The 21749-nt window shown below is 37.8% G+C and overlaps 3 protein-coding genes across 4 annotated transcripts; all 3 read right to left on the reverse strand.

Moving 5' to 3' along the window:
* Positions 1-5255: 5255 nt before the first annotated feature.
* LOC116719721 (uncharacterized) lies at positions 5256-7479 on the reverse strand. Its single transcript, XM_032562368.1, has 6 exons — positions 7291-7479; positions 7069-7211; positions 6872-6933; positions 6652-6765; positions 5824-5922; positions 5256-5482 (listed from the first exon to the last, which is right to left on the reverse strand). The coding sequence occupies exons 1-6, from the start codon at positions 7408-7410 to the stop codon at positions 5304-5306; spliced, it is 717 nt and encodes a 238-aa protein (XP_032418259.1). The 5' UTR covers positions 7411-7479; the 3' UTR covers positions 5256-5303.
* Positions 7480-7658: 179 nt separating this feature from the next.
* Positions 7659-10144, reverse strand: LOC116719722 (uncharacterized). The gene is made up of 6 exons (XM_032562369.1): positions 9867-10144; positions 9188-9330; positions 8524-8585; positions 8316-8426; positions 8036-8134; positions 7659-7959 (listed from the first exon to the last, which is right to left on the reverse strand). The coding sequence occupies exons 1-6, from the start codon at positions 9981-9983 to the stop codon at positions 7835-7837; spliced, it is 657 nt and encodes a 218-aa protein (XP_032418260.1). The 5' UTR covers positions 9984-10144; the 3' UTR covers positions 7659-7834.
* Positions 10145-11560: 1416 nt separating this feature from the next.
* On the reverse strand, positions 11561-20698 carry fip1l1b (FIP1 like 1b (S. cerevisiae)). 2 transcript variants are annotated; one of them, XM_032562367.1, is made up of 15 exons: positions 20406-20698; positions 20022-20076; positions 19236-19317; positions 18986-19098; positions 17734-17798; positions 17507-17617; positions 16921-17051; positions 16683-16801; positions 16081-16180; positions 15841-15997; positions 15664-15745; positions 15023-15075; positions 14460-14649; positions 14077-14223; positions 11561-12127 (listed from the first exon to the last, which is right to left on the reverse strand). In XM_032562367.1, the coding sequence occupies exons 1-15, from the start codon at positions 20482-20484 to the stop codon at positions 11983-11985; spliced, it is 1629 nt and encodes a 542-aa protein (XP_032418258.1). In that variant the 5' UTR covers positions 20485-20698; the 3' UTR covers positions 11561-11982. The 2 variants fall into 2 exon arrangements, with proteins under 2 accessions (XP_032418258.1, XP_032418257.1); XM_032562366.1 differs by having other exon boundaries at positions 14436-14649; positions 20406-20697.
* Between the last annotated feature and the right edge of the window lie 1051 nt (positions 20699-21749).

Genomic DNA, 21749 nt, shown 5'->3' on the forward strand with positions numbered 1-21749 from the left:
CCAGCTTTTCTATTGCTTTCAGTCTACAGTTGTTGGTTGGTGAAAAGACATCAATTAACATATTTCCAGTGGAAACTCGAGATTAATTGAGTTTGGCCTCCAGGTCGCAGGTCTTCCCCACCTGATCACGCATCGCCTTGTTTACCTTTGCAAAATTCTGAGGAGCAGAAAATCATTTATTAATTTCATTTAATTAGAAAAAATCAAGTTTGTTTCTCAGAAGATACACAACAAAACAACATATACAGTGGTCACCCGCGCAGCTATCACATATTTTTGTGTAAAACATAACTCCAAATTCTTCACTGAAAAGTCGCTTATTTGCATATTTTTTTTCTAGACCATATCTAAATCATCTTAGGCGCTGTGCTGCTTGACATGCTGTTGGCTGGCATTAGGAAAGCAGCCAATGCAGTAGCACTATTTACTTTCCTTTGCACTGATTGGTTGAAACCCACGAGAAATTATAAGGAAAAACATGAATGTTAGCTTCTGTGTGAGACCATTTCCACTGTGGATATTGAAACATTTTAAGGTTTATTTGCTGTTTGATTAAAATAAGTAGTTAAAAGCATTTTTAGAGGGGGTTTCAAATGTAGCATCTATTTGAGAACACAAAGACCATCAGATTCACTGACTGGATTTGATCTCAACTTTTCTCTTTGGATATTTGTCCCACTCAACTTTTGATTTCAGCTATGGATGAAGTATAAATGTACCTTGTATCATGCCTTACAAAAGTATTCATACTTGGTAAGCTTCCATATCCTGTGGCATTAGACCAATTAAAGGGAGTATATCGTTATGAAATAAACAAAAACATGACACATTGCTTTACAAAACCAACTAGATTGGTTACACAATCTAGTTGAGCTACACAAGGAGTTACACAAGCAGCATAATGCTGCCCCCACCAAGCTCAACAGGGTCTTCTTTCCCCGCTGATTCTGCCAAGCCCATTCCCTTGGCTGTGGTTTCGCTGGATGGGAGTTAGGGACAGTGGGAATCTCATTCATCCATTTATGTGCGTCACTAATTAGATGACGAGGCATTTAGTTACTCCCGCCATATACCCACGCTTCATTGAGTCTTTTCTTCATTGAAGAAAGTGGTAAACGAATTAATAACATTTTGTGTAACTTATCTTCTATCTATACAGTTATGCACTACTTTGAATTTATCCATTATATAAACAAAGACATTAAAGCTTGAGGTTGTATCAGGACAAATTATAGTTCAAGGGATTTGGATACTTTTTCACATAAGGGCAAAATAGAGACAATATAATTACATTACTTTATACAAAGTGAAACTGTAGGAGTAGGATTTACATCAAAGGAAATAATATTAAAACAGTACTAACATACAATCCAAGGAGTTACACTTTTGAAGAAACAACATAAACATTTATGATTAAATTAGTTTTCGCACCTATGCTGGGATCCTGGATTCCAACTAATCCCAAGTTCAGACACTCGGCCTGCTTCTTAAACTCTTCCACCTCATGATCCTTCACTGCAATTCTCCTACCTGAGACAGAGAAAACAGTATCCTACAGTTTTTTAAGAACTTAAATGAGACATATTGATGTTAAAACAAGGGTGATTCTGTGTTTAATTATTTATTGACTTCAGAGTTTGTCTGCTCTGAGAAAAGTTCTTTTCTTTTGCTAAATGTTCAGTTAATACACATGTCAAAGAATAAAGGAACTTGAAAATCCTGTTTAAGTTTTAAGCAAGTGTAAAAAGTATTTAAAAAAAATGCTGTTCCATGAGAAAAATTCTTGAGAATGCTAGTCTGCTGAATGAATGCGTCAGAAGATGTTGAACAGAACAGAAAAGAGAGAAAAGAGTTAAATGGAGCCGGAGAGAAAAAGAAAACTGAAGACATCTACAAAAAAGAGAGAGCTGAAGAGAAAGAGAGCAAAAGAAAGCTAAAGACAGAAAGAGCAGAAGAGAGTTGGAAAAAAAGACTATCTGCTGCTGTTTGATGTTATTCAATTTATCTAGTGACAAGTGAAAAGTTTTTGCTTCTCATGTAACAGTTCCCTCTATGAAAAACGGATTTTTCTAAGCTTATTTGATCTGACTCGGTGCTTTTATTCTCACTTAGAAGCTCCAGACTCCTGTACGATGATCTTCCAGTGTAATGGACATCTAGAAGCATGCAATCTGGGCAGGAAGTCGACAGAAGTGAGGCATGGTAGGCAAAAGGTTGCTCTGAGAACACAAACATGCACAGCGTAATTAAAAAGTGTTTTTCCACCACTGAACACAAGGTTCTAGCATGTAGGGTTTGCCACCCTACATGCAGTAACAGTTGCCACCCACCTGCAAACAACGTGTTGTTTATCACAGTTATGTTGCCATCAACTCTGTGGCAAATGCCGGACCTTTAACAGGGGAAAAATATTGTTAGGAATAAATTGTTTTAAAATTGTTAATGAACTAAAATACTATAATTTGAGGTTTGAAATTACAATTTTGGGTACTGCACGGTGATGATTTCATCATTCTGAGTAATAGCCTTGACATCCACCCAGTAGGATAATGGCGAAATTAATTGCACGGCTGAGGCCCATGCTACAAAGTTCCATCTTCCAAGCATCTGGAAGACAAATAAAAACCCACAAAGTTTGTGGGTATTTTGATAAATACAATCAATCAACATCACTGCGACACAGAATCTGTTAAGAGGTAGATGATGATCTTACCTTATCTCGCTCATTGACTTGAAAAGGTTGGGTCATATTTTCACAGCTGGTCACAGGAGCTGTCTGTCCGAGAGACAGAAGACTGAACACAACCACGGCTACCTGAAGAGACTCCATCATGGCCGACTCGCTGTATGTGTCTGTCCTGGCACAGGGTGATTTAAATTAACAAGGTTCCGGCCCTGTGGACTGATAGGGGCCCCATTATTTATTTTAGTGTCGCAATAGATTAAAAAACAAGCGTCATTTTCAGTCAGATGGTCCTAGTTTTTGTGGGGCCTAGAAAAGGGGAAAATTCAGACTTTCTTCATACGTTTACAGCACAAACTACAATATTGTGAATACCGCTATAGTCTTGAATGGAACTGAGGTTTGAGTTTTTGACACATTTGTTTTGGTGACAAGATTTACTTTTAAATAATGAAAAGCTTAATTTAGAGGGTTGTCTCTTACCAGCAAAGTTTATAAATCAAGCAGAGGATGGGAATTAACTACAATAAACTGACTCTAAAACTGAAACTCATGAAGTGGAAAATTCACTTTCTCTCTGAATGAGAGATCGATGTTAAAAGTGTACTATGTGAAGTCCTGCATGTCAGAAGATTGATTAATTATATGACCATCTTTCTTGCAACCTTGTTGTCATCATGTTGATTCCAGAAATGCTTACCATATTTGGAATTATTTTCCTGATACGCATATCTTCAAGTGTGTTCTGATCTAGGTACAGTCAAACATATTGCATATTGTGTATAAAAGTGTCATGAAGTGGTGGTGTGGAGATGGTGAGGCAGAACGCTCTAGACCCAAGATGTAATAAATTAATTATTTTAATGATGAATGTCCAGCATAACACTGTCCAACATAGTCCAAAAACACCGGGCAGCACGGCCGAACGGAAGCCAGGGCTCGACGCCGGCAGCGACCGGTTACATGAAGGACTAGACGACGAACTGGGCACACAGACGACAGAGGCAAAACGAAACGACAGCTTAGACAAGGACCCGACAAAGACACAGACACACAGGTGACACTAAATACACAGGAGGTAATCAGGGAACGAGACACACCTGGGGACTAATCAAAGGGAGACAGGACAACACGGAGACACAGATACACAGGAAACTCAAAATAAACACACAGAAAAACACAGATCCTGACAGTACCCCCCCTTGAGGGCGGCTACCAGACCCCCAAAACAACTGTCCAGGAAAAAAACACAAAAAAACTCAAGGGTGGGCGGAGGGTCAGAGTCCAAAACAACATAAAACTACCCAACAGAGTGGGCGGAGGCACAGGAAGGGCCGAGAGTGAAGCTGACACCCCACCCACGTCAAAAAATTCAGCAAATAGTCTGAGTGGTTTGTGCCGTTAAAACGGTCGTTTGTGCAGCTTTCGTTTCTGAAATATTGAAAGTTATAATTTAATAAAACGGAGCACTAACGAAGTAGCCCAGTTTGGTTTGTTTTGGAGCAACATGGGGGGATGGTGAACTCTGGATGACCTAAAAAATATTTTTTAATATTTCAGAAACCAAAGCTGCACAAACGAAAATTTTAACTGCACAAACCTGCACTAACGGAGCACTAACCACTCAGACTATTTGCTGAATTTTTTTGCTCTGAATGAACTGGTCATATAGTTCAAAGACTATCTCCAAAATAACTGAGTCTCTCTTGAACTGATTGAACAGTAAAATCCTCCTCTGAATTGGGCTCAAAAATGTTTGCCGGTAGAGACGAAGTAGCGAGGGTGGTGGCTGTCGGGGTGTGAATCTGGTCATAGACATAAATCCTGTTATGAACATGAAGGAGTCTTTATGAATGTTTGTTGTCATGAAGTGATTATTGTCATTATTCGTTAAATAATGACACTTTTACTGCAAAGTTTCTTTAAAAGTTGCTTTAAAAGTGCCAACTTTGCATTGTTTAGTAAATAATTACACTTTAATGCCAAGTTGGCACATTTAATGAATGTTTAATGCAACTTTTAAAGGAATTTTGCATTAAAATGTCATTATTTACCGAATGACACTTCATGACAACAGTCATAAACATTCATGAACACTCCTTCATATTTATGACAGATGTTCTGCCATGTTTATTATAGTGTCATGTCAGTCTTATGCACACCTCTTCAAATAAAGTGTTACCGTAATGAGTCTAACCCATAATAAAGAAATAAATCTATTAAAATTTTGGAAATAACAGTAGGTATATATTCTTTACCTGAATGGTTTTCTCCTTAGCTTTGTAATGGGGGACATGCTGCTCCACTTCCATCCACCTCAAAAACTTCCAAAGCATTTTTCCTAAAATAAGTTCTCAGTTGTTTTAGGTAGAAAACCTAACACTGAAGTTAGCATCTGATTCAAAGGGTTCCAGTACAAATCATGTACTGACTTCAACTTTTAAGAACACCATGAAGGTGGGGATTAAACATTTCTCTGCATCCAACTCGTCCTCTGTGAAGTAGCTGGTGAACATTTCAACCAGAATAAAAAGCTAAATATGACCCCACAGACAAAAACAGTCACACTTAATTTTTGTTCTCCATTTTTTATTATGGTGAAATATAATTCCCATACATGCTAATTATTCACCGCTTCTACTAAAGCGCTGGAGAGTTGTGAGAAAACTTCAGAAAAGGTCTTTACTGCTGCGCCACTTTGGAAAATCTCATCGATCATGGTCGTGTCGTCGGCACCCATGAAGCTGGTCAAGTCGAAGCTCTTCGAGTCTTTGGAGAGAGACGGATCTGGGCAGAAACCTGAGTGGTAGAAAATAAACAATTTTGATTATATTTTTTAGGAATGTGAGACAATAACAGTAATACTTCATATCATCTACTTAGTGATTCACGACTCAGTATGGTGGTGGCACATCATGTATGAGTAGTGTCACTACCAAGCACAAGTCTCTGACAAAACTTTGTAAAATAGAAATGTATTTGAATTTAAAGTGTCTCACTCTGCTTCCAAGTATGAGTTTCACAATGGAAGTAAGAATGTGTTTGCTGACACAGGCTCAATACTGGTATATGCCTACAACCTGGGGGGTTACATTGACAAAGGGAAAAATGATTAACCCAACCAGACAGAGAGTTTGTACCTTGCTCTGAGTTCAGAATGGCAGCTTCTGGTAAGTTCAAACACTTCACCTGCTTCTTGTACTCCTCCAGCTCAGCAGCAGAAACCTTCAGTCTCCTACCTGAGAGACACAACATGTAGATGATGCACTTTTGTTAAAATATCAGCATTTTAAAGTGTCCTTAATTGATAAATAAAAGCTCTTTAAACAAAACTAACCAGATTTGTTGTAATAGTTGAGATGTCACTCTAATATTTTTTGCTTAATATTTGTTTCTAGAACTAATAATACTAGTAATAATATATATATTAATAATAAATATTATAACATGTGCTATTTATTCCTAAAGCATATATAAAATGACCAGGCCAGTGTAATAATATACAGCATTAGGCTGCTCCATTTGTAAATAGCACTAGCCGTTCTACTGTACATGACTTCATTTATAAAGTACGTAAATTCAAGACACACACATACCACACAAACTCAGAGCTTAAACTTGGAAAAAAACTAAAATAAAACTTTTGTTATGCAACTCATCTATCCATTAAAAACTTCATGCATCTTTTTAAAAAATCTTTTTATCTGCATTTTCATTATTTTAAAACAAAGCTTGAATTATAACAATTACCATGGAATTACTGGAATTCTAGAAGATTAGAAAAACAGATATGTGCAACCTTAAAATGGTTTGCTTTGAACCAGAACATAAACATGGTAAACATAGTTGCAAAAATATTTGACCAATGTGACTCTTTTCTCTACCTAAATTCAGTTTGTCAGATGTTTAGTTCACTGAATCTGAATTATGAAAACATAAGAAATATCTTTTCAAGTTTTTGGTCTTACTCAGAAGCTGTACACCTCTGTATGAGCTTCTTCCAAACGTTATGTTGGAGTACATAACCAGGCAGTCAGGACAGCCTGTTTTCAGGTGGAAGCCAGTCGAGGAGTACGGGTAGGCTGGAAAAAAGAATTTAAAACATGTTTAAAAATGCATTTATCTTCAATGAATATGAAGGCCAACCATATTAGATATGGTGATGGAAGAAAAGTCATCACTACCTACTTAAAGTAAGAGTGTTGTTTTCCAGCGTTGAGTTAAATGTCATAGAGAAGCATTGACCAAACCTTTAACAAAAAATAAATAAATATTAAGAAACATTTTCACTTACATTATCTAATAGGCAGATCATAAAATTGTGTTTGTTTTGTAAATGTCATATAAAACAAAGATAGAACCCTGAAACTGAGGGCTTGAATTACGTTTTTAGGTGCATAGAACCAATCATATTTTCCTCAGTAGCAGCGACATAATTCAACCAGACGGTCCCCCTCGACATCTCCAACAACTCTTTGGATCCGCGCATGTCCGTGCTCTCTGCTATGTAGTTCCATCTTCCGAGCAGCTGGGAAACATCGTATGCGTGATTGCTTACATCAACCTTGCAGATACAGAAAAACCTGAAGACCTTCAGAGCTTCTTACCTGATCCCTCCCAGGCATCTGAATTTGTTGGGTTAGACTTTCACAGTTGGTCGTAGGAGCTGTCTGTCCGAGAGACAGAAGACTCAACACAGCAACAGCTACATGCAGGGACTCCATCATGACTGACTCGCTGACTGTCGGTCGTGGCTGTACATCTGTGCTTTTGGGTAACAAGGTTCATCCCATGTGTGCTGTCAGGACCTTCAATTGTTTACTTTTGTATCGGAAGAGATAAGAAAATATCAAAAAGAAAAACAAGTCTCATCCCCTTGGAGGTTCGTGAAAAAACCATGAAAACTGTGGACTGCACACAAAAGCAGTGGTACTGTTAAACTGCAGGAAGAAACAAAATACACAAAAACAATAACTTCTGGAATCATGATTTTTATTCAGAATAATATATACCGCAGGGGAGCAGTTTTCTTTTTCTGTTCAGTTTTAGAGGATCAGAGTTCTGGATCTCTGGGCCACACTGAATAAATCAACAAACACTTCAGTTTCTTATATAATTGTTATGAGAAAGGAATAAAACCAGAGGATTCTTTCAGTTTACAAACATGTCAAAAAGAGAATCCAGAAATTTTGCCACTCGAAATCCCATCTTCGCCTGTAGTACCGAGTTGAGGGCGCTGAGGCCCTCGACGGGCGTGATGTTGTCAGGGCAGATTTCTGTTTTCATAGAAAATATTCAACAATTAACAATCGACATATGTTGGAACATGGAAGACAGCGCAGATATTCTTACCGTTGTCTGAGTTTAACATTATAGGTGTCGGCATTTGAAGGCATTCTGCTTGTTTCTTAAACAGTTCCAATGCAGCAGGTGAGACGCTCCTGCTTCTACCTAAAAACAGAATGGTTCCCTTTCAATTTAATCTATTATTAAAGACTAAATGGATTTACTTGTAAAGCCTGTCCAACATGTTTCTGCTAATATTGGTGTTTGGTGTAAAAAAAAAAAAAAAAAAACTTTCTGAAATTCCTTTCTAAAAAGACATAAACTTTTGGTAAAGTGTGTTTCTTACTAAACATAAGCAGGCTAGTGAAATTGGTTGCAGAGATTACATCCTCTTTGGCAACCAGACAGTCAGGGCACTCTGTTGACAGGTAGACCTCTTTGAGGTAGAAAGGTTGCTCTGTGGACAGCAAACACAGCACAAAGCAGACAGCAGGGTGGATTGTATCAACATAAATGTGCTTCACGTTCTCCCTGTTAGCCTCCTCTTTACTTACCGATCAACATTGTGCTGTTCTCAAAGATCACGTCGTATACTAAGCTGGAGCAAGTCCCAAATCTATAATGTAAAAGGTATAAGATCTTATAGTTTTTCCTGTGATCAGAAACTAACCGTATAAAGACCTTATAGAGACATTAAACCAAAATTAGTTCTAACCCCCCCCCCGTGAAAACTGTGCTTTTGCCTCACCTGGAAGAATACTCAAGAACTCATGTGTTATCAAAGAAGATATTCTTTTACCTGGTTTCTAAATGGCTCTAAAGGCAATTTAGAAACAGAAATAGTGAATAAAAGTGAGGGGGGAAAAACATTCTAAAAGTCAATGTTTCTTTAAATATTGACTTTGCGGTTTGCAAAGGGAGTACTTGCCCAGAAGTTAACCCTGTTTGGGGGTGATGGCATGGAAAAGTTGGGGAACTCCTGTTCCTGTTCTGTTCTAGACAGATCTGCCATCTGAATTATACTTATTTACATCAATGGTTTATGGTTATTTAAACTGAAGATTACTTGTATGTCGCACTAATGTCGCGTGTTTTGCAAATCAGAAGCATATCTGGGGTGGGTAACTACGTGAAGAAAAGCGGTTTAAAATGAATAAATCCATATTTCTCTTCCTGTAAACATTGAGTTAACAGTGCTGTTGCGTTTGGATGCTTTACATCCTCTGAGTCTGGACGATATTGAGAACGTTGCTCTTGGAGGTGACGTTCAGGTCCAGCCAGACACCAGTCATTAGGTAAGCCAGCGACCGACTTCCTGGGATGTCAGAACTCCCCCCGATGTAGTCCCACCGACCCAACATCTGCAGCACACAGACAGCACAGCGAACAGTCGATAAATGTTGGAATATAACTATTGGTGTCATTTAAGGAGTGTGCAAACCTTTTAAAATTATGAACTAGGCGATACGCAAGTTGTTTCTTTCAGACTTAACTGGTTTCTTAGAAATATATGTGGACTGTATCATAAGAAAACTATATTAAAGTGAAGAAGTGGCTCAATAAAGTGTTACCTGTTGGGGATTTGGTGAGAGAAAGGATTGTGGATATGCTTTGATTAAAAAAAAATAAAAAAAACTTACAAGGAGATGTTGGTTTAAAGCTTAGAAAAAAATTGTAGAGATGAATCAGAAGTGACAGGACTTATGTGCTATTTCTAAGTTAAACTTACTAGTCAATCTAAGTAAAGTTTGGACCTTTCATTAACACCACATTAGAAATTTCATTTAGTAAAATTGTGTTAGATTTCACACCCATTTATTAGGAATTAATAAAAAGAGTAGACAGACAATCTATTTACATATTTAGTTTTAATTTAACAATGCTGACAGGAACTTACTTCTTCTTTGCTGATAGTTATTGGTTTGAGTAGATCGTCACAGCTGCTCAGAGGAGCAGAAAGTCCCAGAGAGAAGAGACTCAGCAGCACAGCAGCAGCAGCAGAAGCACACTTCATATTCACGACCAAGCTTTGAGTTTTCTTCTCAGAGTTTCCTCCTGTGTCTTACTTTTTGGTACCTCCTTCCAGCTAACTTTTCTTCAAAATTGTGCCATCAGTGTATCACAAATTTAACTTCAGTAGAAGAAACATTCAGGAGGTGTGTGAGGTGATGTAACCAAGGTAAAAGGTTAAAGAGAGAAAACAATCAATGGCCTTTTTTGAGGGCGATTGATCAGATCACATGGAAGAGAGAGCGCTGGAGAAAGAGACACATGTGGACAAAACTGTTGGTATCCTGCTGGTGACTAAAAAGCCCATAGTGGTCACTGAAATAACTTGAAACTGAGAAAAGTAATAATAAAATTTTCCTGAAAGTAATGAAAATCAGACATTGCTTTTGAAATGTGATTTAGCAGATCCATATATAAAAAAATAAAATTACAGACAAGCATGTTAAAGGTAAAGAGTATGAGACCATCTCTAGGCAGCTTGATGCTCCTATTACTGCAATTATTCACAGATTTAAGGTCCACAGGACTGTAGTCAACCTCCTTGGCAACAGGAATAAACCTGATGACAAATTGAAAGGTTAAGAGTTCAGAACAACCTGCAAAGAAAATTTAAGGCGAACTCCAAGTCAAACAACTGTCTCTAATACTTGTCTAAAATGGCTCCTGAAAAAACCCAACTTATTAGGACTTCTGTTTTAAAATTAAATCACAGAGGCACTATTTCAGAGTTGCACCTGCTTGGAAAAAAGAAAAAAGAAAGTGAAAAAGAAAGGGAACTGAAGCATACCACACCCCAAACTCTGAACAGTAATAGACTTCAAACACAGCACTTTATGTGTTCAAGCAAAACGTTTTGCATTTCAGTAAAATCCCAGCTTTGTTTTCCTCTGGTAACACCAGCTGAACCCTAAAACACTTGGAACCAGCGCTGAAATTGCTCAACTGTTAGAGATTTACACAACAGGTCAGGTTTTCACATGAAGTTGAAAAACAAGAACATTCTCACGTGTTCGATGTTCATTTAACAGGAACATAGTTGCTTGTAAAAACATACTTCTAAAAACCTGATTTGAAAAAATACTCACCAGTAATGATGTTTTTCTCTGCAGGTGAAAGGCGTTCTACTGAGGGTGCCATAAAGAATCATTTCTTTAGGTTTAAACACAGAGAACTGGAACCAGTAAAGTCAATATCAATTATTAGCAATGGATTTTAGTATTTAGTCTTGAAGAAAAAGACTTTGAAGAGGAAACTAAGCATTAGAATGAGGAAGAAAGAAGATTTAAGAAAATTTAAATTGTTAGTTGTTCAGGGTATGAGATGGTCTGTCCTGTTTATTTCAGAACTGCTGTTATATTTTTAACTTTATGCACAAACATCATGGTGTGAAGAACATTTAAAAAAAAGAAATCCAGTGAACAGAAGTTATCTGGACATAAATATCTTGCAAAGGTTTTCTGTGTTGTGAGGCTCTTGGTCATCCATAACAGAGATAAAACACGGTGAGTAGACATTTAACAATTTCTTTATCCAACACCTCTGACAATGTTAAGCTGTTCTAATAAATAAAGAGACAAAGGCGACTTATCAAAAGTGTTTTTAATGGAACTTAACAGACAGCACTTTTTTTTAGATGTCTTAATTTGGGACGAGAACAAAAGGATATCAAACCAACAATAGAAAAAGGTCGTATCAGACTGATGGTCCAGAATATACAATGAAATCTGTGAGCACGACCTAACTGCTGCCGTCGTGCTCTGATGGGAGGTTTGGGCCAGGATGGAGGTGGGTGAAGAAACTACTGTTTACTGGGGGAAGATGAGAAGGATGAGCAGCTCTCCCTTCAGCTCCTGCTCTCCTCCATCTATTCTGAAGTGATGGTGAAGTTTAACAAGAGGATGCAGGGAAACCGGTGGAGAGCAGAACGACATGATGTATTGATCTCATCCCTTCTCTTCCCCAGCATGAGGACACATTGAGGACAAAGCAGGAGCTGGTTGTAGCTACTCCATAGCCTCCTGGTTTTCCTGATCTGCACCCATATCCTCACTAGCCTCTTTGCCCTCCTTGCTCCTCTTGCTCTTCTTGTGTTTGTGTCTCCTGTGGCTGTCGCCCTCCTCGCTGTCGTGTCTCCGTCGACTGCTGCTGCTGCAAGAAACAGAAGGAGGACAGAGTGAAACAAGGGCAAAAGACAGGAGGAAGGAAGAGAAATCAGAGATGGACAAAGATAGGTGAATGATCAATAAGACAACAGCGGGAGAGGGGACAAGAGGACAAAGAGGAGGCATGATGGGAAATTGATCAAGAAGGAGGCATCTATCAATTAGGAGGGAAAAAGATGAGAAATCAACAGAAATGCTATTTTTGCCAAGCCTTTCAGCTCAAACTTTTCAAATATTTTTAAAAGAGCTTCGACTGACAGAAGTTTAATCTACTGAAGGTGTCAGTAAATATTAAATCTATATAGTTTTATTGAAGAAGCAGAAGAGTCGGCTTGCAAGATACATGATGTGACATTAAAGACAGAAGCTAAAAAAATATATATATATTAAGAGACGCCATCAGGTTTTTAGAGAGCCCCCTTGGGGATATGGGGAAAATTTTCTCTTTTGCGTTCCCTCGCAATATGCTTATTGCAATATTTGCTGATCTACTTTGTATACAATCACAAATGTCAATTTAAAATTTCAAATATATAAACATTTAAAGATCCTCAGTGAAAACTTCATTATTAACCCTTTGGTGCAAAAAACTGATTGAAAATCGACTTATTCACTGCATATTTATGTCTGTTTGTGTAAGGCTGAGAAGGAACTGCACATGAAAGCGGCCCTTTAAACCGTTCAGTCAATCAACACAAAAGAGACACAATCAAAACTGTCCCATTACACCGTGATGAAAACTCAGAAATAGTCCAAATTGTTTGAATGTATTTTTTATTTCTTTCCTTCTTACGAAAACTTTCCGTTTACATCATTGGTTTGTGGGGCATTTCTATCCTGAAGATATAAAACTTCAGATATTTCACAACGAGATATTAACATACACGGAAAAACCTTACGAAAGCCTTATATTATGGCAGAAAGTACGATGGAAACCGTAAGTAAGGCTTACAGTATTCAATTATGCTGCATGAACTGATTAGCACATTATTGCAAGAGAAGGCAAAACCTATTGAGAGGCTACACAAAAAAAACAAAAAAAAACTCCATGTCCCCTAGGGGGCTCCTTAGGTTTTTTATGGCCGACGCTGATTTTTAGTTTTCTTTCCAATTTTGAGCAATTTAGACGTTTTATTTTAAAACTTATAACCAAAGAAAGAAGGTACTGTAGTTTCTGATAGATGAAGTTGTTTTGAATCCAACAGAAAATTAATAACAAAATCATCCCCCATTTAAATTTCAAATCATGTTTTTATTAAATGTCAGCAGAAAGTCATGGCAAAGAGAAATGAAGGCATTAAAACATTCGTCTTTGTTTAATTTAAATAATGTGTTTTGCTTGGTGATAGTTACTGAAAGAAATTCACTTTTCAATAATATCCTAATTTATTATTTACCCATTAAAACAGAACATTTAAACTTTAAACTATTAGTTCCATAAGCGCATCAGAAAACGACACTTTGCATTCAGTTTTGAGTTTAGGTAACCTCACATTAAAGTTAGAGACGCCAATGCTTTCATCCATAAAGAATTCACTTTCTGTTGGATTCAGAGCTGGAACTTTAGGCAAAGAACCTTCTTTTCTTATTTGCTCACAACCTGCTTTATTTACTAGTTAAATTAAAACAAAATCTAAACCAGTAAGACTGGATCAGACATTAGGACAAAAATTGCAACTTGCAGGTAAAAATATAAAGGTAGCCAGGAAACCATATCTGTAAAAATATGATCTGAACCCATAAAGTTTAAGAATGAACAGCTGTTCCTGAGAAAGACTGTAACAAATAAGGATTCAGGTTTATAATCTGAATAATTGCTTTTTAAGACGTTGTTTTTATGCAGCGAAGAAACAAGGAAAAGTAGAATCTGAGTGAAGGATGAATTTAAAAAGTGCTACTGTAAACCAGGTAGCTTGTGCACGAGTGCTGGTGTACCTGCGAGAGGACTTGTGACGTCCCTCCTCTTTCTCTCGGTGCCGCCTCTCTCTGTGTCTCTCCTCTTTTTCTCGACTTGCCCGATCACGATGACGCTCTGCGTAACCACGTTCTTGGTACTCACGGTAGCGATACCGCTCCTCATCACTATGGCAACAGATCGAGAATTATCATCTATCTGGATGAAAATTGTTCTTCAAAATTGTGCATTTACTCATCTGCATGGTTTCTAAAGTGATATTAAAGACACTTTTATATATGACGGTGACAATCAAGCACTTATGTCCATCTAAAGCCTGAGCTAGAATGATTACATGACAGTGAAATCCCCCCAGGTCATTCTCCAGAAGAATACACACCATTGTTGTATCTGTCCTTCTGACCTGGTGTAGCTCATGGTTGAGGGGCTGTGCTCCCTCTCTCGCTCGCGCTCATGCGTTCGCTCTCTGGGCCGGTCCCGTTCCTTGTCTCTCTTGTCTTCCCGACGGGAATAATAGTCCCAGGGTTTGCTGTTGTCCACCATGGGGGGCCAAGGAGGAGGCACGCCTCCAGTTAAGGGTGGAGGGTAAGCACCTGGAAAGGAAAAGGAGACGAGGGTTTAATGGAAATTAGATTCTTAAAACTGCAAAACAAACGAAACACCGAGTTCCTTTAAATCAAGGCTAAACCTCCCCCCCACTTCCTTTTAGAATTGCTTTATTTAATAATAACTGGAACATTAATCAATACATTTGATGAATATTTGATGATGATTTTAATAATATGACCAAATGTAATGCTAATTGCTAGTTTCATAAATGGTTACTATATTATATTTTTATCATGTTAAGCACTTTGAACTGCCTTGTTGCAGAAATGTGTTATACAAATGAACGTAACTTTTTTTCAGTTAATTATTTTTGATAGTTTTCTTATGTGATAAGGAGAATGCCAATTAATGTTTTACCTTGAGGAAATGGGTACGGTGGGACAGAGCGACCATCGTAGCCTCCAGTATGGCTGTTACGTAAACAGACAGAAGGCACTGTGTTAGCAAATTGAATTAATTACAACACTTCATTAAACATTCAGTTCTTTATTTAAAAGTATTCTGACATAGATTTCTAAAAAAAAAGTAGTTTAAAGCTGCAGTATGTAACTTTAAAAAAAGGGTTTTCTAATATTTGTTTAAACTGTCATTATGTCCTTACAGTGTAATATGAGCCATAATCAGGGGAAAAAATAAATAAATAAACAAACCACTTGGTCAGAAACAACCAATCAAAGGAAGGAAGAGGATTTTAGCGCTGTCGATCAACTTTGTGAATACGCTGCTCACACTCTCAGCCTTGTTGTCTCCTGTGCTACAACTCCTTACCCACATCAGAGCCTACCATGACTACAAAGGCCAGTTAGCATGGCCACCATTGACGACAACAACTTCCATGTTATTTAATGCCATATTGGAACAAAACATAACTTCAGAGTTCACTGATTTTAAATTAAAACATGTTTACATAACCGAGAGCACATGACCAGTAGAAACATATTGTTCAGATATACAATCAATGCAGCTGCAATCAGAGCGAGTGTTGTCATGGACGTCACCTGTCCATTGTGGGAATTAGAGAAGGTGGAGGGCCGCTTGTTGGAGGGTGAAAACCAGGAGGAGGAACTGTGATGGGCAATCCTGTGAGGTGGAACAAGGTGGAAGAAACAAGCATACTCAAAGCAACCAGTTTTCACAAAAAAACAAAACAGAATTATAGGAGAAACTGAACTCACTGGGTGGAGGTATGAGAGGAGGTGCAGTGCTGACGTTTGGTGGAGGAGGGAGAAAAGGAGGCGGGGGTATGTTCGGAGGAAGCGGTCCAGGGGGGAAGAAGGTAGGAATCTTAGCTGTGGCTGGTTCAGCTTCTGATGTTGAATGTTCAGATATCACCTGTGCAACAACAGACAGCAGAGGGCGCTGTTAGCCTGTTGTTCAGGTCTTTAAGAAGAAACTTGTTCCAGTTTCTTCTGTACCTGGATGTTGTTGCCCTCTAGGTTGTGTCTGCGTCTTCCCTCAACCCTACTGATTGTGGCTGTCTGTCCACCAATCACATCAATAGTACCACTTGTCTTCCTACAGATAGAATATTTAAAAGCATTAGAGGCAGAGCAGAACCCAAAACAACCAATGATTTATTATTTCCTGCAAAAAAGAGAACCCCATCAAGATGAATGATGATCGAATAAAACATGGAAATATGATGTGTAGTTAACAACCAACATACCAAAAATCTCTAGCTACTTCATAATTAATAATCAATTAATCATAAATTAATCAAACTATTAAGTCTGAATATTACTAGGTAAAAAAACTAAATTGCAAATTAAGTCAACAATTTTTTTATTTCTTAAGAACAAAATGATGTTGATCAATAAAAATAAATCAAAATTGACAGAATCTCAAAACATCAAGTGTTCCTCTCCAAGAAATTTGATTTCGGATACTCTTGTTTCAGCAACATTTTACATTTCTTTTAGCTTCTACGCAATTAATCAAACCTTCATTTGACTAGGATAGAAAACTAATTGAAAGCATTTTGTTTTTGTAGCTCAGAACATAAACGTATAGATGTTACCTGGTGATCTGACTGACAGCAGACTTGTAGAGGCTGACAGGAGACGTAAAGTCTGTCTTGGAGGTGTGAACAGCCAAACTGGATACATCCTTATCATTTCCTGTTCTGCCCTGCTGAACCTTTGCAGACAGCCAGAGAAAATCATAATTTAGCTGAAGATTTTCACAGTACGTACAGTTAGTGTAACAGGGTGTAACTGATGAATCTAAGTAAACTCGTAGAGGAACAAATGTCATACAGAGATCTTGCTGGTCACTGAGCCAATTGTAGAGACCTCTAGGCCCATTCGCAGCCTCTTCTGTTTCTCACAGTAAGCCTTCCAGGTGTCCTCATTAAAACCATAGTTGAAATAGTCTGACAGATCGGCTCCTGCAAACCGAATCACAAAGACACTTTCTGTGAATTACAGCACTAATAAACCTGGGAAAGTAAACAGGGATACACATTTCAGCATGGTTTATTATGTGGCTGTAATAAAATATTAAGTGTACTTGAGACTGGATGAAATTTACAATCAAATTTAAAGGCAGCATGGACAATTATAATGTGAGGACCAATATGTTTTCCTTAAATTACAGTCTGAATAATTTTAGCAAAACATGTGGCTGTAATATTTTAGATGATTATTGTGATGAATCTCTCGAATGCATTTGATTTTTTCACATTGTTCTTTTACATCATTACAATAGTCCATATATCACAGAAGCAGGGAGAAGGTGAATGCATATAAAATTAAAGAATAACCTTCCAAGTATTGCATTTAAGTAGCCCTCTGTAAATATGATATTGTGGTAATGATTGTGATTTGAGAAAGTTCAACAGACCTGGCTTCCTCCAGGGTTTCTCTTCAAAGCTCTCCATGTCCACCTCCAGCACAGGAACACCATTAATGCTTCCTGGTGCGTCCAAATCCACTCCCTTCACCTTTGTGGTTACTGGAAATAAACACAACATCTTAAAGGCTGCTTTCACAGAACGAAAAGCGGTAAAACTGGTTTAGGTTGAGAAAGTCTACAGAGATGACAGGTTAAAATAAACAGAAGGGTGATACCTTGTCCATAAGGTCTGGATCCTGTTGTCTTTATGTTGAGGTTAACAGGGGGGGTGCCATATGTCCTGAAGAGAAAAAAAAAAGATATGATGAGAGATGATGCTGTTTTCCTGCAAGATATTATAATATTGGTGAATACTGAGGCAATCATATGACTTGAAATAAGAAACTAAATTAGTTGTGTATAAATTGGATGTTTGTGGCTCTGGTATAATTTTGATTCATACATAAACACAGTAAATAGAGATGAATTAATAGTAAGTCTGAACATCTTTCTGTTTGGATCTCACAGCAAACACATGCATGCCCACATTAAAAAGTCTATACAGCTCCTGTAAAAGTTATATTTAGTTATTTTCAACAACAGTAAGGCTTTCTTTCTATTTTAATTAAAAAGTTGCTTCTAACCAAGATCTGGTATTGAAACAACTAATGCCTGATGGGAACGACACAGTTCAGTTTACCATTTTATGTTCTGGATTATTCAGGAGAGCGTTTCCAACAGCTGAACTCTCATTGGGCAGGCAGGGTTAAACCCAAACATGGCATCCATTGGTGCAGCAGCAAACGCATCGCACTAGAAAGTCTTGTGCTTGAAGCAAGCAGTGACTGCACTGCACCCACCCGTACCGTACACCTCAGTAGAAACGAGGCATCAGTTGCTATTTGTTTAAAAAACTTTTTATCTTCTAAAGCTTTTAGGTTGCATTTAACAAGTATCACAAAATATATTTAAGACATATAGAGCCTGAATGCATGGTACTTATTTAATTAGCCACAATATGAACATTGTGGAATGATAAGTTTGCAATGTAGTGCATAAGAAGCCACTAGCTCATCCTCAGGTTATCCAAAGATCTCCTTCGAGACTTGACTCCCTCAAACAGAGGAAATCATAAGAAGTTGCTACTGAATCCTAATTGGATCTAGGTTTTATTCTCATAAACTTCAGAATTTCCTTTTCCATATTTTATGTTACAACTTACCTCAGTATGAATTGCATTCAATTTTCCCTCAAAACTCTACACACAACACTCCATAGTGACAAGAAAAATGTTTTTTTTTTTTTTTATTTCTGTAAATATATTAAAAATAAAAAAAACCAGATGTATGTATGTATGTATTCACAGCCTTTGCCATGACGCTCAAAATGAGGTTTAGCTGCATGTCGTTTCCAAAAATAATCCTCGGGATGTTTTTGCAGCTTAACTTAAACATAAATCCTCTTGGAAATATTCTAAGGAAAACCTACGTGTATTGAGGCGCTCCAGTTTTGATGTCACCAATGGTAACTCTGACATCATCGTCGTCATCATCACTGTCGCTGTCGCTTTCCACATCCTCGCCTGCAGCTTCGCCTTGGGACTGAAAGCCCAGAAACAAAGTGACACATGTAAAGCCATGAATGTTAAAATGAAGCCAAAAAGAAAACAAACAGTATCAGGAAAGTGGACAACAGAACATAAGAGAAGGATGTGCCAGGATGTGAAGAGGCTACGTACCTCAGAGACCACTCCGTTCCCCGTAGCGTGTACATCAACAACAACAGCAGCAGCATCGTCTGTTGAAGTCTCAACAGGCGCACTGCAGGTGTAAAACATAACCAGACACCACCATTAAAAATTAAACAACCAATGTGTTCTTAATGGATAGAGTTTTGAAAAGGACAAGATAATGATAGGTTAACTATTTCTTCCTCCCTGAATTTTAGTTGTTGTTCAACTCTGCTTGATTTTTACATTTTAAAAGAAAAAATACATAAAACAAGTTCGATCATGTTCTTTTCTGTCAGTATTAGCATAAACTACAGCGTTTTGTGCAATCTGTAGATCAGGTTTCTCCAACCGCAAACCTCAATTGTGAGTTCCACTGTCCTGTAACTTTTGGATGCATCTCTGCATATTAAGCTTCTGCAAGTCAGTGAATTAAATAAATGATTAATAGCCAAGCCTTTGCAAAACTTGCTGAGAAGAAAGGAGATAATTCAGCCTTTTGATGCAGGCGTGTTGGAGCGGGGATGGAGCCAAAAAGTTGCAGGTCAGTGGTGCTACAGAACAAGAGTTGCAAACTCCTGCTGTAGATAATGGTGGAATTACTGATCCTGGTGTAAACACAGAGGTTTGGACTAGTAATTTAACAAAAGTATCAATCTGAGATTTTCCCCTTGAGAAAAGAAGGGGAAAGGAAATCTTAGGTATAAAAATCGTATCTAATCCCTCGACTGTGTAAGACGCAGTTTGTGAATGCACCAACCCACAATGATGTTTCTCTAGAGTAGAGTTTGTTACCTGGCAGCAGCTTCCAGTTTGGGTTCTTCATCTTCCTCTTTGCTTTCTGATTCATCTGAAATACAGATCAAACAACAGTTTAGCTAATAAAATTACAGCAGTATTCTAAAAATAAACTTATAACAGCAAAAGACAAACTGAGACTATTTATCATAATACGGTACAATCCTCTATATTGTTTAGTTTCCAAGCCTGCTTCTGTTGTTGATGCTAAAGGCCCGAAGACCAAATCAAACAGTCAATGCTAGTTAGCTTCCAGGCTAATGTTCCGTTATTCTCAGAGCACGTAAAGGTAATTACTGCTTAACGCTTCGTTACCAGAGCTGCAGAGACACTACCACGCGTCTCTAATAGATAAATGGAGTTGTTTCTAGTTGTTTTTACCTCCATAAAGCCATTCCTCCTCTTCGTCACCGGCGCTGGCGTCAGTGGTGGCTGTTTTGTCCGCCTCCTCCCCGGACATGTTGCGCTAACGTGCAGTTTAAACCAACAGCAGCCGAAGCAACAAGCCCCAAGTACGCTTAGTAACGCAAAAATACGAGCGATATTTATCCCTGAAACGGGAAAGTGTAGTTAAGAACCTAAAATATTACTTCTTACATTCATATTAAACCTTTGGAAGTCAGCGAGACGCCCGGAAGAAGCTGCTGGGCCCGCTAAGATCAGAGTGCTGGAGCTGAAAAACACAGCGACCCCAGCTGGACAAAAGGAACTACTGCTTCAGGTTAGTTTGTTACCGGGTAAAAAGGATAGTTTGGGACAGTAAAAAGTACTCACAATCTCTGCTTTAGTAGAAGTACAAATACCTGAAAAATATTCAATTAAAAGCAAAAGTACAGGTTGAACTGTTTACTAAATTAAAAATAAAAACGTTTTGAAATGTAGAAAGTAACTTTCACCTTCAAGAACACAGAATCACTTTCGATAAGTCTAGAATATTTAAAAAGTTCTAGTCGTAAAAAATACTTTATTTTTTTCTTCTGTTGACAAAATGAATAAACTCTCCATAACAGTCAGGACATACTGGAACAGCAGTTCTAAGAGCAAGCCAGTTATATGTAAATAAATAATTTTCAGTATTTCCTTCCATTATTTGCTAGTTTGTGTTTTTCGAATAAAATACCTAGTAAACATATTGAACTTTGTTTTTGTGACATGAACATCTGCAAAACATTCAAGTGGTATGAATCATTTTGTTAATCACTGTGAAGAAAGTCCATTTGTCATGCTGCCAACATTTGATGTTGTTTTTTCATCAGTGTATCTTCTTCTTCTTCTTCTTCTTCTTCTTTAAATCAGTGTTTCATCTTGATTACTCAGTTTAATTCATTTGAGATGTCTGTGAACAACAATTGTGTCCCATTGTCAGTCCAATATTGCTCCATTATTGCTGTCTGTTTCTACATTTCATGATGCACCACACATTTTCATAATGGGCAGCAGCGGCCAGGCCAATACAGCACTTAGTAAGCATAATTAATAACGCAGCTCTGCTTTTCTTTCCATGACAAATGCAACTCCTATAGAAATCTGAGATGGATCCAGAAGACTGCAGAGTCAGCAGCATCAGATGCATGTTGTGCTTGATGTGTCAAAGATCTCCCTGCTGACTCTAAAAGTCTTCAGCTCCCTTGGGTTTTTCCTCCTAATTCTGTGAAAATCTGTGCTCCACAATCAGGCTTCAAATATTTCTGAGAGGCCTGAAAAAGGAACACAATTAGGATCTAG

This window comes from Xiphophorus hellerii, chromosome 5 (assembly GCF_003331165.1).
Source record: "Xiphophorus hellerii strain 12219 chromosome 5, Xiphophorus_hellerii-4.1, whole genome shotgun sequence".
Taxonomy (NCBI): Eukaryota; Metazoa; Chordata; class Actinopteri; order Cyprinodontiformes; family Poeciliidae; genus Xiphophorus; species Xiphophorus hellerii.

Bases quoted from the DNA above. Each gene is read 5' to 3' on its own strand.
- LOC116719721 (XM_032562368.1), bottom strand. From the start codon at position 7,410: ATGATGGAGTCCCTGCATGTAGCTGTTGCTGTGTTGAGTCTTCTGTCT. The intron at 5,923-6,651 runs GTAAGACCAAAA...TGTGTCTCTCAG, and splicing joins CAGAGGTGTACAGCTTCTGA to GTAGGAGACTGAAGGTTTCT. The intron at 5,483-5,823 runs GTACAAACTCTC...TCTACCACTCAG, and splicing joins CATTCTGAACTCAGAGCAAG to GTTTCTGCCCAGATCCGTCT.
- LOC116719722 (XM_032562369.1), bottom strand. From the start codon at position 9,983: ATGAAGTGTGCTTCTGCTGCTGCTGCTGTGCTGCTGAGTCTCTTCTCT. The intron at 9,331-9,866 runs GTAAGTTCCTGT...TGTGTGCTGCAG, and splicing joins TAACTATCAGCAAAGAAGAA to ATGTTGGGTCGGTGGGACTA. The intron at 8,135-8,315 runs GTAAGAAACACA...TTCTGTTTTTAG, and splicing joins CACTAGCCTGCTTATGTTTA to GTAGAAGCAGGAGCGTCTCA.
- fip1l1b (XM_032562366.1), bottom strand. From the start codon at position 20,484: ATGTCCGGGGAGGAGGCGGACAAAACAGCCACCACTGACGCCAGCGCC. The intron at 19,318-20,021 runs GTAACAAACTCT...TTACACCTGCAG, and splicing joins AAACTGGAAGCTGCTGCCAG to TGCGCCTGTTGAGACTTCAA. The intron at 15,998-16,080 runs GTACAGAAGAAA...GTTGTTGCACAG, and splicing joins TAGAGGGCAACAACATCCAG to GTGATATCTGAACATTCAAC.